The sequence below is a fragment of the Panulirus ornatus genome, chromosome 3, assembly GCF_036320965.1.
Source record: "Panulirus ornatus isolate Po-2019 chromosome 3, ASM3632096v1, whole genome shotgun sequence".
Lineage (NCBI taxonomy): Eukaryota > Metazoa > Arthropoda > Malacostraca > Decapoda > Palinuridae > Panulirus > Panulirus ornatus.
This window is the reverse complement of record NC_092226.1, coordinates 13,153,659-13,167,634: the sequence shown is the minus strand read 5'-3', so window position 1 is coordinate 13,167,634 and position 13,976 is coordinate 13,153,659. Positions and strand designations below refer to the sequence as shown.

Genomic DNA, 13,976 nt, shown 5'->3' with positions numbered 1-13,976 from the left:
AGCAACGAGAAGTTGAGATGTACGGAGTACATAAGGTGAAGCCATTAATGAGTGTTGAGTTAAAAAGTTTAGGGATAAGCGATGACAAGTGTAGTGTAGTTACTAGTGAGGTGGACGTGAAGTGGAAATGATGGAGAGCTGAAGTTGGCAAGTGTGAGGCATAATGGGAAAGATTATCACGTCACCTGGTGCCTCCACTTCCCCCGCCGTCTCCCCAACTCCCCCTTTCACCCACTACCACCCACTCCCGGTAACCCCCAACCCATTTCCACCCCCTCCTCGCTTTCACGACCACCGCAGCTGTTTATACGTGTGTGTTTGTTTGTAGCCTCTGAGTGTACTTATCGGCATTTGTTTATTCATTTGGTTTTACGTGGTTGTGTTTATGTATGTCTTTGTGGCAGAATTTAATGTAATTATCTACATATAGTAAGGGTAGGGAGGTCTGCGCTAGTGGAACCCCTCAGTTATCGGCTGTCATACAACTTTCTGGTCTTTAGTACACTGTCAATGTTCACAGTTTCATCACAGCTTATTCCATTCATCTACTACTTCCTTTCCGTTTTCTAGCATGTTTAATGCATAGTTTCTTGTTACGATCTCTGGTTGCTCTGTATTTACAGAGGCTAGGGTGTGTGTGTGCATGTGTGGGTGGGTGTGCGTGTGTACATTCATTATAGACATGGTAAGTCTATACAAGGTTAAAATACAGGATAACACAGCGTAAGACTCTCCTTGTAACACAGAGGAAACCCAGGTAATAAACTGTACATTGTCGAAATCATGAAAGTGGTTTAGTAGCTGGAAATTGTGATCAGGTATCCCATTACTTTTTCCATGGAAACAGTTTTATGCTTTCTAATCTTTCCCTGTTGTAATTCAGTTCATTTACTTCAGGAATCATCTGTGTTGCAATCCTATAGGGTGTCCAATTAGATTTTGTACTTTTGTAAATGTAGTGACCAAAGTTGTCTTTTGCAAATGCCGTGATTAAAAACTGAGAGGCATATTCCAATGCATGTCTTTTATTCTTTATGAATAAACGCGTTAAATCTTATCTTAACCATATAGCTACTTAATGTCAATATTAGCCAGTAGAGGGTTAGGTCTCAGATACAGTTCTGGCATGATGTGTTGGCGACAGTTTAGGTATGTCAAACTTCAAGCTCCCCCCCCCCCCCCCCACACACACACACACACACGTACATTTCTGCTGCTTGCTTCCTGTTAGATTGTCTTCATATCAAGGCCATTTTTCGGTATCACGTTCCCATTACTTTGCATTTACCAAAACTGAATAGCACAGCCATGGTTAAGACCAACTTTATAGCCTAAGTCCATTTGTAAACTGTGAAATCTTCCTCATAATTTCTCCCGTTTTCTTAGCATCATTTGCAAAGATGTTTGGGTATGAGTCTAGTCCTTTTTACAAGTCTTAACACAAATCTCGAAGAGCAACTGTCCCACGGCCGAGTTCTGTAGCACCCTACTGGTAACCCTATCCCAGTTCGAGATAACTTCACGTTCTGTAGCACCCTACTGGTAACCCTATCCCAGTTCGAGATAACATCACTTACATGCGTCCTCTGTTACCTTTAACTAGATAATTTTCTGTCCTCCTGCCTGGCTATAACCATCTTCACTAGTCTCCTTTGTTGCATGGTGTCAGCAGCCCAGGCCCGCACAAACCAAACACCGATCAACTAGTCTAAACCGGAGCTCAGTCTTCTATAGCGATTAAAGATTTTTATTAGGCATGACCATCTTTCCCTAAACCCATGCTGTCTGGTTTTTTGGGGCATAAATCAGTGCAAGCGGCAACAGTCCTTTCGAGGCTCTTTTGAGGTAGTTGACGAGATCAGGAACATAAGAAATAAGTGTGGTAAACTCTGAGCATTGGAAAAGATCAGACATGTACATAGAAAAGTGTGGTAAAGGTTAGATATCGAACAGATAAATTAGGGAGTAATACAAGTAACAAAGGAGGTACAGATGCAACGTATTACGGTGTCGTTCCCTACTGCTCTGATTAGTAAACAGCAATCCCGTTTTAAGAAAATGTACTTTGAATTATTCTAAGTAAATTGTTTGCCTACGAATTTGTATTCATGACTGCGCGTAGAAGCACACAAATTTGGTCATAAATAGCTTCTTTGTCTCCTGTCTTACCCCGTTTGCAAGCAAATGTTACTTGCTCGCTGATTATAATCTTTCACAGTTATACAATCTTGGTGTGTGGCACCTGACAATCATCCCAGCCATGTGGGCATCCCAGCTTTGTGAGCAGCCCTTGACACACCATCTCAGCCTTGAAGGCAGCCCTTGACACACCATCCCATCCTTGAGGGCAGCCCTTGGCACCATCCCAGCCTTGAGGGCAGCCCTTGACACACCATCCCGGCCTTGAGGGCAGCCCTTGACACCATCCCAGCCTTGTAAGCAGCCCTTGATACACCATCCCAGCCTTGAGGGCGGCCCTTGGCACTCCATCCCAGCCCTGCAGGCAGCCCTTGACACCATCCTAGACTTGTGGGCAGCCCTTGGCACGCCAACCCAGCCTTGAGGGCAGCCCTTAACACACCATCCCAGCCTTGAGGGCGGCCCTTGGCACTCCATCCCACCCTTGCAGGCAGCCCTTGACACACCATCCTAGACTTGTGGACAGCCCTTGGCACGCCATCTTAGCCTTACAGGTAGCCCCTGATGCACCTTCCCAGACTTTTCGCCAGCCCTTGAACGATCCAAATCAGCCCTGTGGGTAGCTCCTGACACTCGATCTCAGCCTCGAGGCGGCACAAGCACATCTTCCGTAGGTGTATGTATGCAAGATGTAGAAATATTATGGGTGTGATGGTATGAAGTGTGATGTTTGTCCGAGCCAAATATGAATTATCTAAAAATGTTGGCAGCAGTAAAAAGTTTTGGAATTATTACAAAAATTAAGTGAAGAGGATGATGAATATAAGAGTTAGGATAGAAAGGGAAGGTGGAAAGAATGGAAGGGAATAGATAGTTATACATATAGTTGGTGAACTCCTCTAATCCTTGTTGTTTAGTTGGCTAAGTTATTATGACAATTTGCAATCAGTTTTCGACGAGCTTTGTCAGGGAAGCTCCGTTTTTATTATTTCCCTTTTTTAAACACACACCCAAACATATATGTCAAACTTATATATATATATATATATATATATATATATATATATATATATATATATATATATATATATATATATATATTCATTATTTTATTTATTTTGCTTTGTCGCTGTCTCCCGCGTTTGCGAGGTAGCGCAAGGAAACAGACGAAAGAAATGGCCCAACCCACCCCCATACACAATGTATATACATACACGTCCACACACGCAAATATACATACCTATACATCTCAATGTGCACATATATATACACACACAGACACATACATATATACCCATGCACACAATTCACACTGTCTGCCTTTATTCATTCCCATCGCCACCTCGCCACACATGGAATACCATCCCCCTCCCCCCTCATGTGTGCGAGGTAGCACTAGGAAAAGACAACAAAGGCCCCATTCGTTCACACTCAGTCTCTAGCTGTTATGTAATAATTCACCGAAACCACAGCTCCCTTTCCACATCCAGGCCCCACAGAACTTTCCATGGTTTACCCCAGACACTTCACATGCCCTGGTTCAATCCATTGACAACACGTCGACCCCGGTATACCACATCGTTCCAATTCACTCTGTTCCTTGCGTACCTTTCACCATCCTGTATGTTCAGGCCCTGATCGCTCAAAATCTTTTTCACTCCATCCTTCCACCTCCAATTTGGTCTCCCACTTCTCCTCGTTCCCTCCACCTCTGACACATATATCCTCTTTGTTGATCTTTCCTCACTCATCTCTCCATGTGACCAAACCATTACAATACAACCTCTTCTGCTCTCTCAACCACACTCTTTTTATAACCACATATCTCTCTCACCCTTTCATTACTTACTCGATCAAACCACCACACACCACATATTGTCCTCAAACATCTCATTTCCAACTCATCCACCTTCCTCTGCACAACCCTATCTATAGCCCATGCCTCACAACCATATAACATTGTTGGAATCACTGCTTTTTGAAACATACCCATTTTTGCTCTCTGAAATAACATTATCGCCTTCCACACATTCTTCAACGCTCCTAGAACCTTCGCCCTCTCTCCCATACAGAGGCTCACTTCCGCTTCCATGGTTCCATCCGCAGGAGGGTGGATGTGCTGGAAATGAGATGTTTGAGGACAATATGTGGTGTGAGGTGGTTTGATCGAGTAAGTAATGTAAGGGTAAGAGAGATGTGTGGCAATAAAAAGAGCGTGGTTGAGAGAGCAGAAGAGGGTGTTTTGAAATGGTTGGGCACATGGAGAGAATGAGTGAGGAAAGATTGACCAAGAGGATATATGTGTCGGAGGTGGAGGGAACGAGGAGAAGTGGGAGACCAAATTGGAGGTGGAAAGATGGAGTGAAAAAGATTTTGTGTGATCGGGGCCTGAACATGCAGGAGGGTGAAAGGAGGGCAAGGAATAGAGTGAATTGGATCGATGTGGTATACCGGGGTTGCCGCGCTGTCAGTGGATTGAATCAGGGCATGTGAAGCGTCTGGGGTAAACCATGGAAAGCTGTGTAGGTATGTATATTTGCGTGTGTGGACGTGTATGTATATACATGTGTATGGGGGTGGGTTGGGCCATTTCTTTCGTCTGTTTCCTTGCGCTACCTCGCAAACGCGGGAGACAGCGACAAAGCTAAAAAAAAAAAAAAAAAAAAATATATATATATATATATATATATATATATATATATTTGGAAAGCAACAGGTCTGGGTTTTTGTTGTAAGGTAATGTTTTCTCATCTTTTTCTACATGCATCTATGTAAAGTCATGCATACCTACATATACAGATATGTACACAAATACACACATATACAGTGTCTACAAAAAACCTTTTCTACTGTCATATATTTTCAAAGGCGATACAGGCTAAAGTTTATTTTGGGTACAAGCATATGACACTCTTAGGGTGAAATTTTGTGACATCTAGTAATTGAAACTAGTTTCTAACAGTGTAAGCACCCACCTCATGCCTCAGGCTATCCTTCGGAAAGGATGTTCTTTCTTTACTCCTCCTGACTGCCACTTCATATTGGGAATTATTCTTCTAGGCACTGTATTTCTTCCATCTGTGCTTCAAGATGTTCAGCTCTTACTATTCCATGGCGTAGAAAGCCCAAATTCTCACCTGGAAGCAAGAAAATGTGGGTACACATGAGATTTCTAGGTGTACTCATAAATGGATTCACTCCCATATACATACTTTTGATTACCATAACATTTCTTGGATAAACACAACTTCTAGTTGGGTGTGGGACACTGATGAACTGTAGAAATATGTGATGAATAGCTGTTTTGAACCTTAAAGAAAATCTATTTACTCATATTTCATATTCATGCATTTGGTTAATTGCTGCTGTTGCCATAAGAATCACAGGAAAAGAAGCCAACTTCCTTATATTATACTTGTATACAAGATACTGAAATACAATTTGGATGCCTCAGATAATTACAATTATCAAAAAAGTTGAAGCACTTTGCTACCAAATAGGCTGTTTGAAATGTTTGAACATAAGTCATATATGTTGTCTAATCAGTCAGCTGGTTTTTAATTCTTCTGAATTAAAAGCTGATTTTGTTTTTGTATTTACTTCATTATTATAAGATTTTTGGAAGCTAGATTTATCCAAACTCACATTTTATTGCTATCATAGTGTATGAGGCCTTCCATCCCTATTGACAGTTGATACTCTATTATTCACTGTAACTAATGGATCCCACATAACCTAGAATAGTCTCTCATACAACTTTAACTTGGGGTTTCACTTGGTTATTCTATCATTTATTAATATAACTTGTCAACCTGTTTGTAATTTGACGACTGCCTTGATTACATATCAGTTATTAATAGTCTAGATTTTGGATTATATATCAGTCTGGAGATTACTGCTGTTTATGAACTTAAATAACGTTAGGACATTTATGTGCTAGTACAGACTCATGTAACACTGTATACCAGGGTGTTCAGGTTTATTATGTTGTCATTAGAAAATTCACTAGTTGAAAAAACAAACTTTTTATAGTTATCAATTTTTAATATCCATATAACCTAACTTCCATTTTACCCAGTAAGATGCATAACTATTAGAGTATATCCTTTAAAAAGAAACAGTTATTTATGATTGCATTTAACCTTTTTCTCTTAAACCAAATTTAGTTACCAAATCCTTCATCTTGTTTGACCAACAGGGAAGCAACAGCAGTAACAAGGAAATGGCAACACCATCATTGCAGGATCGACTCGATGTTGTTAAGTGTGACACTATCGGCCTTCGTTACTTCTGATTTTCTCCAGGAACAGAGCTCCAGACAGAATGGCATCAGATTTAAAAGTTTGTATGATTCTGCTTCTTTGTCAAAGATCTTTTCAAGAAGGACCTAGAACATACTTAGAACTTGGTTCATTTTCTTTGTTTAAGGATTAAGCAAGCTGAACTGTATTCAGACATTACCTCATATAAGTAGGGCAGTCTTTTTGTTAAATTATTTTACTTTGTTATTTTTTCTTTAATAGTACCATTTATTTTCTGTTACATAGTCATTTCAGTCATGATACTTATTTAGGTCAACCATTACTTTTTCTCTTCTAAAATCCTATTTGACTTTTTCATAATTTATTTTCTCCGTGGAAGTCCTGTTTGAGGCCAGATTCTGAATGGCAAAAAAAAAAAAAAATAAGGTAAATGAAAAAGAAAGGAAGTGAAAAAGAACATGAAGACATGAGACAAAAAATATTAGTTATGTAAATGTATGGTGTTTGTAAGTTTTAATGAAAAAGTACACAATTACATGAGTTGTCTCAGTATTTTCTTGCATTTAGTATGTAGTGCTCTGTAATCTAGCTGGATTTTCAACTTAGATCACTTCCAAGAACCTTTATTTTTATAAATCTAGCTTACATTCACAAAATGTGATTTCTTCCTCGCTGTTACATCTCATTAAAGCCAGGCCATGAATAAAGTATCAACAAAGAGGCACAAGAAATGGAGAAAAAGAGGAAAAAAAAGTGAGCTGAGCTTTTAAAGAATTGGAAAATGTGTCTTATAATAAGGGGCAGGTTGTATTTGTTAGGAAAAATGTAAGGAAGAAAGAGGCCCAAGGTTTTGCCACATAGGGAGAGGAACAGATTATCAACAGCCTACCCTTGAGTGTAACTGTCCTACCCTTTTGCTTTTGTATTTATTCCTTTACTTTCTTTTGACAGTTCCATTCACTGCAATCACTTAATTGTGTGGTACAATACCATCCCAAAAGGTTCTTACTCATTGAATGAAAAAGCTCTGGGGTACCACATAAAAGCTGATTGTATAGGACACTGACTGTGTACCTGGGTAGCATTCATGCTTTCCTATAAAAATTTCATGTTGGAAGAGACTCCACATACTACATGGAGCTACTTAGCTAATTTTTCATTTGGCTGTTGAACCAGAGGGAGTAATGGGTAGGAGGTGCCTTCTGTTTTACTAACCTGTCTCCATCTCTAAGATCAGGAACTTTCGATACTATTCTGTCCTCCAGCAGATAACTTCTTCATGGACCATTGAGTCAACAATTACCTGTCCTTTCTGTGAACTGTGTCCTCATGAATAACCACTATCCTTCCTCACATTGACAGTTACACTAAGATTTATTTTTCTGCAACTCTTTACTCCCTTTAACTTTATATGTTGGAACATTTACCACCTTTGTCCTGATGTCATGCAAACAATCATTATTTCATGGTTACCTGTGCACTCTCCAGATCTCTCTTAATTTTGTTTCCATTCCTCACCACCAAATTCACCACTTTGTCTGTGTCCTAATGTAACTGATATTTGAGAATGATTCTGTGTCTCACTTTCTCCTGCTACATCTATTTACTTTCCAAAATAGCTCGTTATTCTACTTTCAAATTCTATTTACTTGTATTCATCTCTTACGTACTTTCCTTGTGCTTACCATGTTTTTATTCGTTTTTCTAATTTGGACTTATATTTTATAATCTTTGCCCTTCATTCATTCTTTGACAGATTCAGCTTTTGTTTCCAATTTCCCTTTTTATCCTCAACCATCTCTCTCAAATTATCAGTTCGGTGTGCTGTACTTCTCCTTCCATAACCGTCACCAATACTGCTACACACCACTTCAGTAGCCTGTAATTATGCATTATTAAACTGCTTCAAGACTATCCCTGCTTCACATTTTGCTTTTATTAATTAGATTCCCAAAGCATCACTCAATTTATCATGTACAAGCTCCTTTTCATACCCCATCTGTTTTGCTACTTTCTTTACTTCCTTATACTCCCTTTTCATCAAGACCTAATGATATTCTGGTTGCCCACTTCTAACTTCTCTGAGCAATTTTGATGATGCAGAGATAGTGAACGATTCAACACTAAAGATATGTGCAGTAATGTATAGCTGTAAAATCAAGGAAGATATATACAAATGGGTAAGACAATTTGGACATATGATCAAAAGAAATTGTTAGTAACCTTAAGAGCTTTCTAGATATGTGCAGTGACTGCAGTATCTTATGTTAATGGATAAATATTCTTGCAAGATCCTCTCGACAAAATATGTCATAAGGTGAAGTTAATATTTTGTCATGACTTTAATTTTTCTTTTTCAGGTTCGAGGTTGAGTACATTCTTCATTATGGAGAAAATCAAGCAGTTACGAAAAAGTTATGACATTGTATTTTGTACATTAACAAAATCAGAGTTCATTCATCTGACTTCATCTTAATTTACTTTTAAGTGTGCCGAATGTTAAAGTATTCACGCTATGCATATTTACCTGACATCCTAGTTTACTGTTCAAGCATATTAATTGTTTTAGCTGTTTGGGATTCATGAATGTTTAACGTGATTAAATAATCTTGAATCTTAATCTTGTGCCAGTATCAATGGATTCTTTGTCATTCTTACCTCTCTCCACTGCAAGGACAGTTATATGTTTAAAGTAATATGCTCAGTCTCAAACTGAAGGAAATGATGCGTTATTTGGAATTCAATACAAAGAATGAATATGAAGAAGATAAATGAATTTGAAATCTCTTCATGTCTGTATTGGAATTTGTGGCGATGACTAAAGCTGAAAGTGTGGCAGCATATAAGCTACTGATATATATATATTGAAAATATGTTGGTCTTTCAAAATGTTTTTGAAAGTTTAGACTAGAATATTATGAGATTAGGCCTGTAGTAGTGATCTGTATCTACTTTAAGCAGTTGAGAATGAATTTTAAAATCATGTTATTTTGGACATGTCTTCCTATTTACACATTAGATGTAAATATATCTTTGTAAACATATTTTTCTTACTGTGTAAAGACTTTTGACTAGCCTCACAATTGTTTACTTGAAGACATATGATAATGTTTTAAAAATCATGGTAAATATCAGAGAATTATTAAATGAACACAAAAATATAACAACTTAATTAGGCCAATGTATCTCTAGTTGTAGGTATCTTGAAATTCCTTCCTTTCATTGTACAAGATCTTTAATAATGATGCATGACTGTATTTTGAAATTTCCTCTTTCCATTGTACAAGATCTTTAATGATGATGCATGACTCTTTAGATGTTGCTCAAACAAATCAAGAGATTTTACAAAATCACCTGGTACTTTAAGGAATTATTTTCAGCGAAAAAATGTGCTGTATAGATATATCATAAGCTTTTTAAAATCATTGTAAGTAGATTATTTATGCTCATTCAGTGTTTGTTTAAGAATAAAGTTGAATACATTTATCTTCTCTGTATCATGATGAAATATCCTTTGAAGAATTAGATCTAATAAAATATATAGAGCCATCTCCCAGTCCATTATCATAGTAGATATAACTAAATTCCACTTAATACTGTGACTATAAAGCTGAAAAGTGTTTTAATATAGTTACTTTTCCAAAATTAGGTATCACACTTAAAGCTACTTTAATTTTGTTTCACAGTTTAAAGACTTTTCTTAGATGAGACACCAAACTGAAATCTACTCATTTAGGGAGCCTATGTTTTTTACTAAGCTTAGAATGTGTATATGGCAAGAACACCAATAAAATCTGAACAGTTTATTTTTTGTTTCTATATCTGAAAGGGGCTTTGAGCTTGTAAAAAACATTGTTAAGCTAAACTCCTTTCTTGCCCTCTCTTACAGCTGTCATATATTTAAGGCAGGGAGGACATGTGACTAATTATACATAATTATTAGACAATCATTTCTAATGCATGCAAAAATTCAACCAATGTATCCTAAGGAAAGTCTCTAAATTCTGTTGAAAAATAATGTGATAATCTCCTGCTGATCTGTAACTCACCTTGGACAAAGTCCCTTTTTTCAGCTGCCATGAGGGTAGTCTAAGGTCACAAAGGACACCAAATAATGACCCAATCTCCACTAGGAGGGTGGGAAGGGCAATGGGATAAGGACAAGAGAAGAGTCTAACCTAAATACATGCTCTTCACAGGCTCAAACCCAACTTTTGATGCAATCTCTCACTTGCCCTCACCCATACAGTCTTATAAAAATATTTACAGGGTAAGGAGGATTTGCTCAATAAGATCATATGAAATTACTACAAAGAGGACAGATGGCTCCAAACTGGCTTTATCTTGTAAGGGCTACAAGATTTGGGAGATATATTGTTCAAGCAATTATTCATTAACAAAGGCATGCTGTTAATGTAAATGTAAAGTAATGAGCATTGTTCTCAGAGAAAGAAGGCCTCAATATGATTATCATCTGGCAGAAATCTGTTTGTGAGAAAGACGGAAACAACATTGTCCTTAACCTGTCAATAGTCTCACCTTATGAGAACAGGTGAGGGAACTAACTGTCTGCTAGGAAATATTTGAACTGCATTCAGGTTCATAGATATGGATATATTCCCAAGTTTGATAACTGTACCTAAAGAAGCACAAAGGGCTCACAGAGAAGATGCAGTGAAGAGCAACAAAGATGGTACAAGAATTATGTGAGCTGAGTGAGAGGAGAAGGCAAAAGGCCTTCTGCCCACCTTGGAAGAAAAGAGTGAGGGGTCACATGGTACCAACCCATAAGCTGTTGGGACTGACTGATGATACTAAAAGTGAAAAGTTCTTCGAGATATGTAGGATTAGAACAACCAGATCTTATCATAAAATTTAAGCAAGTAACTAGTAAGGAAAAATGTGAAGAAGTATATTTTGGTATTAAGAGTAATGGATGAATTGAATATAATGAATGAAGGCATGCTTAATGCTAACAGCATACAGAAAATGAAGTTGTACTCACAAAGAATGTTGAAGAGAAGGGGCCCCACAAGTGTAAAACTCTCTTCCTGTACAATATAAATAGATAATAAATTTGCATAAATAGAAAATAAATTTGCAAAGTGACACACACACCATCTCATTGGCTATCTGGGAGAGTTTCAGAATGGGACTTCTCAAACGACTTTGAAAACAAAGGTAGTTTCACAAAAAAAGGAGGTACTGATGACCCACTGAATAAAGCGGTTGTCCAGTTTGATCAAAGCTACCAAAAAATCTTCTAAGATGAAAAAGGCAGATATATCCACTGCTTTTAGGCCAAAGTGAGCACATCTACATTGTTTGCAAATGGATCTGGGAGAGGGGACATAAATTGGCAATATGTGATAAGCTGTTGTTGCAAATTCACAGTCCAGGATTCACTCTTGTCACCATCTAAAATGCTCAGGATAAATGACTTGGCACTTAAGGCTCCCTTTGAATGGCATGTTACCAAAATCAAACTCCTCTTTTGATCTAGTTTATAAGTGTACACAATGCTAAGGTCAAAACTGAGCTGTTGCACTCCTGAAACAAAACATCATGGACCTTTGTGTGAAGGTACTGAAATCCCTTTCTTTGGATTTACTTCTTGAGGGAACTGTGCTGTGCCATTAATTGTTAAGTAATAGTTTAAGGGTTGGGACCAGTATCCTTGCCCACTAATGTCCTTATCTGTAAGGAAGCCCAACCATTCATGAGCAGCAACTGTGTAAACTTCCAATGATGGGAGAGGTGCCCACCCACCATTCAATCTCTAGGCTGAACATTCATCCACCAATTGAACTTTTGGCTGAACATCCCATATTGTATTCTCTTCTATTTTGTTTCTCAGCTTTGGTCAAAGGATAGCTTTATTCTCTCACTTCCTGACTGAAAAATGAAACCTTAGAAAGGAGCTTACATATTTCAACATAACTACCCAGTGGGTGGGTCCCTAACCAGACCTATGATTCTAAACATTTCTCTGTGCATATCCACTGCAGAAATTTCTCTTAACAGTTTCACTGTTTATAAGGGGACCAACTTGGAAGATGTACAAGAAAAAATGACCCAAGTGCAGAGCATGAAAAAAGAGGGCAAATGAGAGTTGGGGTGAGTGAGCATCAACAAACTTTAAGGAAAAAAATGTTTTGGAAGGATGTTAGTAGTGTTAGAAAAACAAGAGAACAGATGGAAACATCAATAAAGTGCACAATTGGGTAAGAGATAATATGCAGCGATGAGCATACGGAGTAATTAAGGATTGTTGAATGCTTTTGATGATGGAGTGGCAGATGTAGGGTGTTTGGGTCAGGAAGTATATGAAGTGAAAGGGTCATGACAAGAGGTTTGATGAAGTGGTTATTTAGGATTTTCAGTGTATGTATGGATCATGGTGAGGTACTTGAAGATTAGCAAAATGCACGTATAGTGCCATTGTATAAAGGCAAATGGGACAAAGGTGAGTGTTTGAATTACAAAAAGCAGAACACCACCACCTACTTTGTTTCCTTTATCCCTATTAAAAGGAATGTACCTTGGAATTGAGTATTCAGAAAGGAAGTCTCTGTGCTGATATCTAATAAAGATTCGAAAATGGCAATCATATCATAATTTCCTTCTAACACTGTTGTCACTAACTCCGAGGCTTTATTTCGCACACTCCAAGCATTAATAAAAAAATTCTAAGACAAAACTGAGACCTATCTGGAAAGATACTTACAGAGGGGGATGGGTCTGCTCCATATGGGTTTCATTTTTCTCACCAAAATATTCACGTAGACTCAATAATGAGGATACCAAACACACAACTCCCACTTCATGCAGGTGTAGTCTGTCCATCATAAACATAGCAGACTACATGTAAAAAGGTTGCTATAAGTTTATGAACTTAACTCCTTCCTGTTAAAAGAGGTTCACTAATCTATTATTTAGACTGAATGCCTTACTACAGAAGGCGTTACACATGCCAATCCTGGGAAGAACTGAAATCATAATATTATTAGTTTTATCTCAAAAACATTGAATAAACTGCCAATATTTCTCCAATAGCTCCTCCAATCTCCTATTCAGTACATCATGAGCATCTACATGACAAATAACAAGTGTATCATTGTTAGTACCACCAGAAAACTCGTCTACAACATTGACAGCAACATCTACTTGGCAAGCATCAATTTTGAGGATGCATATCACAGATAGAAAGAAAGAATTCATTCTCAGTAAACTACACAACAGAAATAAAAAGAGTGAAAGATGCTTTGGGTGATCAGGGCCTGAAAATGAAGGTGTATGAGGTGTGTGAGGGACAGAACGATTTTGAGCAATGTGGTATACAGAGGGCTACATTGCTGTCAATGGGCTGAACCAAGATACATGAGGCAGTTAGGGGGAAATAACAAAAAGCTCTGTGGAGCTTAGATGTGGTGAGGGGTTTTAGGTTTTGGTGCATTATAGATATGATCTAGACATTAAATGTGAGCAAATGAGGCTATTCTTTGTATGTTCCTTACAATACCTTGCTGACACTTTAAACTGCAAACAAGTATGAAAAGACAGAAAAAAAGGATA

The 13,976-nt window shown here is 37.9% G+C and overlaps 1 protein-coding gene across 1 annotated transcript in view; it reads left to right on the top strand.

Annotated features, from left to right (window-relative positions):
- LOC139760644 (uncharacterized) overlaps nucleotides 1-10,205 on the top strand; it is a 185,804-nt gene extending 175,599 nt beyond the window's left edge. Inside the window, exons 3-4 of the mRNA XM_071684072.1 lie at nucleotides 6,338-6,480; nucleotides 8,762-10,205. Coding sequence (XP_071540173.1) covers nucleotides 6,338-6,433 — 96 coding nt within the window. The 3' untranslated portion in view covers nucleotides 6,434-6,480; nucleotides 8,762-10,205. The remainder of the gene's footprint in view (nucleotides 1-6,337; nucleotides 6,481-8,761) is intronic.
- Nucleotides 10,206-13,976: the final 3,771 nt, after the last annotated feature.